Genomic DNA, 5,097 nt, shown 5'->3' with positions numbered 1-5,097 from the left:
TTTTTATTTTTTTTTTTTTTATAATTATAAGCTTAAAAACATCCTACATAGCTTTCAAAGTACAATATACTGTCTGCATAGTTAGATTAATTTTGGTGTTTTAGTGAAAAAATGCGAATAACGTTAGATGGGAATAGTAAAGCCTTGATGGCTCAAAACTATTGTAAGGGCATTCCCAGCCCCCACTCCTCCTCCAACCGAGGACTTTTATCAGATTTGTCATTTTGTGTTGACAGCAAATGTAACTGTGATGCTGTATAGGGACTGTCCACGTGTCAACCGAATGTTTTGATAGTGAGGAATTTCCTTTGCATTTTCAGGACTATGCTACAAGTTATTTGTATGAACTACAACTAAACACGATTATTATCAAAGCAATTAGGGATGTCACAAGAACCGATACTTTGGTACCAAACCGATGGCAAAATTCTGAAACATGACAGTAGCAGTGGTGGAATGTAACGAAATACAAATACTTTGTTTTTCACGCACTCTGTACTTTCCTTAAGTAGAATCAATAGTGCATACTATTGACTTAATTTCGCAGAAAGTATCTGTACTTTCTACTCCACTACATTTCTACAACGTTCCGTTACATTTTGTGATCAGTTTTTTCCCCCTGCCAAAACGTCATCCTGTCAGTCACACGTTAACACTCCGCAGGGAAGCCATCAGCAACGGCTCCTGCATCAGCGGGAGTGCGTCCAGCTCCCAGTACTGCTAGCGATATTACAAATTCCACTATGGCCACGCCAGGACCGGCCCTTCAAAAGTATTAATTGGCAAGGCGCGTGTCGCTGCTCCTGTTACACCGCTGCTCCTGATGCTCTGCTTGGTCATATGTGAAGCATCCGTTCACATAAGGTTAATATACAACCTGTGTATTTATCTTAAAAACACTCCTGGTCCTTGTCAGCTGTGTTGTAGCCTACTTGTTGTCCAAGCCTGTGTGTTCTTGTTAGACAAATGTGTGTAGCATTCACCTTTGGGAAATAATGCTTCATGCTTGATGCAGATCACCCTGATTACCAGAATTGTACCGTAAGTCAGATGGTAAGCACACTTATGTTAACCTAAAACTAAATTAAAATGCCACAGCCAATATCGTTTTTTTAATTATTAGAATATACATACGTTAAGAGAATAAATTGTTATACAAGTACTTTTACTTTTAATACTTAAAGCACATTTAAAATCAAGTTCTTTTTTATCATTACTTAAGTCGGGATGTCATTAGGGTACTTCTACTTTTACTAAAGTAAATATGTGTCTGGTTATTTGTACTTAAGTACTGAGATTCAGTACTTTCTCCACCACTGGACAGTACTCGTTGGGCTGTAGGTACCGTGGATGCAGTTTTTCTAGACTTGACGGGGGCAGCATATACACCTACACGTGTTCTTGTCTTGCGTTAAAAGCTAAATAAGAATGCTACCAGCATGGAAGAAGTGTAGTAGTTGAATATCCCCTCATTTCAGTTCACTCTCTGACAGCCGGACCACAGTAGCCTCTGGCTTTACCTTGCATCACGAGTTCACCTGGAACTCCCAAACAGCAAGTCTGTTTCTCTTTTGTTAACATAGGGCCTAACTTGAGCTTTGATAACTGACATTAGCTAACGTTAGTGCTTGTTTCAGCGGACCTCAGCATAACGTCACTTATGTTAACTTTAACCCGCCTGCTTCTACAGTTAGTGAGAAAACTCTGCTACCACCACAAATCCAAACTGATTCTGTGGGAAACACTGACAACTCACATTATAAAGGAGTGTATGCTGAATTGCAATTGTGTATCGAGAATCAGTAATTTCACAAGTACTTGTATCAACTAATAAATTTCTGGCATTGTGACATCCTTAAGAGCAATGGTTCTACGAGACATTTTAAATCGTTTTGCTGTGTCGTTGTTGAGTGAACAAACGAAATCCCTTCCTGAAACGATTTGTTAATTTCTCAGTCAGTTGCGAGCGAATGTAATTCACTCACTCACTGAGTTGAAGATTTGTTTACTGAACGTGCATATGTGAGCCATCAGTGATAGTCAATCAGTCTCTTGAGTTGCTGAAGCCCACCCCTCTGAGATGTTGAGAGGAACATTCAGTGAGGGTGGGGCCATGAGAAGAAGATGAACAGGCAAACTGTAGAAAATGCAGCAGCAGAGATAGTTTGGTTCAAGTCCTGCAACTAGTTGCTCTTAACTGGTAATAACAAAGAGGCTGATATTGTGTTTGCTACATCTGTATTTTATCAGATGCAAAAAAAAACATCAGCGTTATATATCTTTCATCGGCCATCCAATATCGGTCGACCACTTGTTGGAAGCATGTGTTTTCTGGCATCATAGACTCACTCATAAAGCTGTGTCAAGTATAGTTGCAAGGTCCAAAATACCTTTTAATAACAAACGATGAAAATACGTCCATTTAAATGTCCAACCATGACCCAAGTTATTAAAATGCTACATTTCCCCTACTTTATACACAGACAGACATGCTATTGTATTGTCCTGCGTACGTTTAGTGTAAGCCATCCCAAGTGCAGTTACGTGCAAATGTTGGCTACAATAAAGCCTTTAGCACACATTAAAGTTTAAAACATCATTTTTACATCCTGGCCTTTAAATTCAGTCCTGCAAGGGATGAAATGTGGCTCAATGGTAGCCCACCCAATCACATAAAAACAATAGCTTCATCTGTTCCATCTTACCTCATCTGATGGAAAATAGATACACAGTGGGCTATAAAAAAATGTGTATTGTGTTGCAGAACATAGAGGTCAACTCATTTCAGTGAGTCATGGGTGAGAGATTTGAATTTGTGACAAAGATTGATGGTAACTATTCCCTTTCTTGAAGGACAGAGATTGATTTATTTTGGTATTGGTACTGCATTTTGCATACATTGCCCATATTCCAATATGTTTCTGTTTTAATTAGGGTATTACTCCTCACTGGGGGGAAAGTGGTTGCATTAGAGCAGTGTTCAATCATTCCTAGGGAACCGAAATTAAAAATGGGTTTAGTTGCTGATGACTGTTGCAACAGCTAAGAACAGATCCCTATGTGAGCTGATCAGTGCGACTGTGTAAACTGTGTAAACGGAGAAACACAGATGTGAATACTGCTGGGAGCTGTGTCTTTTACGGATAATGTAATAGGCTTTTTATTTCCTCCCTAACATGATGTGAGTGGCCCCTTGTTTTGCATGCTATTCAACGTCTGTTGTACAGTGTGTGCTACTTCATGTACGTGCGTGCTTCATTTCCAAATCAAAATACTAATTATTCAACAAACGAAGGAGGTGAAGGGGCACTTCCATAGATTATGCAACACAGCATCAACAATTAAAATAAGAGGGGAAGGGCAAATTAAATCTAATTTTTGAGTATGGGGTGATCTAAGCAGGCTCTATGTCCTCAGCATCAGTGCTGCTGGATGGACAGATTGAAGCTGTTAATTATCACATTACAAAGGGAGGGTTTTGAACAGCATTAGAATGAGCATATTATTTGTAAAATAGAAGCTACTCATATATAAGGTTTGATTCGGTTAAATGTTTTTATTTTTTTATTATACTTTTTTTCAACATGGTGATGCTTTGAACCGCATGAACCCATTTTCTTGAAACCAAACTGATTTATTTGGTTCCACTACTGCAAATGTGTGATCTGACACTTCTCATGAGTCCATGGTGACTTTGGTGGGATTACCTCATTTTTTAAAATGGATCCGTCTGGTTCTTTCTTAATGACCTAGAGCTGCTGTGGCTATAGTTGAAAGAGCAGCCGAACATCCTCTTCAAGAGATGCAACACATCGTCCATCACCTGCCACAATTTACTAATTTGATACTCTCCAACTTGGCTTTGACATCTTTGATTAATTAGGGCTTGCAGTTACAGAGGTTGGAGAAAGTCAATACTGGGATGAAAGCTTTGGAAAAAAGTAAATTGCTCATTCATGCCCATGTGCACCTAGCTATATTTTGTACATCGTTGTGTTGATTAGAACTTTCCAAGGGGAACTTTTTGAGCCCTCTACTTGTTTTGCAACTTGCTGAATCAGCTGATGGTGAAAAAATGCTATTTGTTTTGCCCATAATTTTAAAAGCTCCATCAAGAGGTCTGACTTTTTAAAATCACTCATTTCAGTCATTTCTTGTTGGTTGAATCATGAACAGAAGATGGCACTCACCAAAAACAGTGCGAGCAGGAACGGATTCTCTGTTTAGCCAGAAGGAGACCTGAGACAGTATGACAGTCATGATGCACGGGAGGTAGGTTTGAATCACAAAATAGCCGATTTTCCTTTTCAAATGGAAATATGTTGTCATCACTACGTATTCTCCTAAGGGAGAGGGGAGAATTATAGAAAGAGAAGGAGAGAGACAGAGAAAGAGAGTGAGAGAGACACACACACATGGTCATAATTATTAATACTATGCCCAATTGGGAGCAACATTAGCTGAAATATTCAAAGTAAGATTTATTAAAGTTAGAACATTTGAATCATCAAAGTAGCTCATGATTGTCTTCAGCCCCGTATTAAAACATAGAAAATGTAGCTTAAAAGACATTGTGTGCTTAAAAGGATTCCAAAGAGGTTGTCATGTGCACTTTGTATATATATATAAAAAAAAAAAACAGTCACATAACTGACCTCAATTTCACTTTAGTTTAAACTAGGATCTGTTCAGACAAGCGTAGAAGGTTGAAGTTAAAAGGGTGGAAACAAACGAAATGACGGACATCACTGATTTGAATGTTCTTGGTGCAGATGGGCAGAATTGTCCTTTCTGTGAAAGGGGTTAGAGGTCATGGCAAAGCAGCACCTGCACTATTCACGTGAAAAAATAGATGACAATTGGTGAGGTACAAAAAGTGAGGTACAAACAATAATAGAAAAAGGTACTCGAGGTCTTGAAAAAAATGTCAATATATCTCTCTGAACATCATAATGGTCAGAACTAAAATGGAGGTAAAATGTGTTTTGTAATGGGTCTTCATTTACGTTAAGCAACAATATTCCCTCATCTCTTGAATATTTTGATTGATAGAAAGTCTTTTAACAATGGATCAGATCTTCACTCTCGCAAGGATCC

At 38.5% G+C, this 5,097-nt stretch overlaps 1 protein-coding gene and 1 long non-coding RNA gene across 4 annotated transcripts in view; one reads left to right on the top strand and one right to left on the bottom strand.

Annotated features, from left to right (window-relative positions):
- gabra3 (gamma-aminobutyric acid type A receptor subunit alpha3) overlaps positions 1-5,097 on the bottom strand; it is a 177,023-nt gene that overhangs the window by 8,767 nt on the left and 163,159 nt on the right. For all 3 annotated transcript variants that reach the window (XM_032532710.1, XM_032532709.1, XM_032532711.1), the window contains exon 8: positions 4,191-4,343. In XM_032532710.1, the coding sequence (XP_032388601.1) occupies positions 4,191-4,343 (153 nt within the window). The remainder of the gene's footprint in view (positions 1-4,190; positions 4,344-5,097) is intronic.
- LOC116699980 (uncharacterized) overlaps positions 3,371-5,097 on the top strand; it is a 13,549-nt gene continuing 11,822 nt past the window's right edge. Inside the window, exon 1 of the long non-coding RNA XR_004334545.1 lies at positions 3,371-3,382. This is a non-coding gene — a long non-coding RNA (uncharacterized LOC116699980). The remainder of the gene's footprint in view (positions 3,383-5,097) is intronic.

The sequence above is a fragment of the Etheostoma spectabile genome, chromosome 13 (genome assembly GCF_008692095.1).
Source record: "Etheostoma spectabile isolate EspeVRDwgs_2016 chromosome 13, UIUC_Espe_1.0, whole genome shotgun sequence".
Taxonomy (NCBI): Eukaryota; Metazoa; Chordata; class Actinopteri; order Perciformes; family Percidae; genus Etheostoma; species Etheostoma spectabile.
The sequence above is the reverse complement of the archived record's forward strand: the minus strand, read 5'-3'. Positions and strand labels throughout refer to the sequence as shown.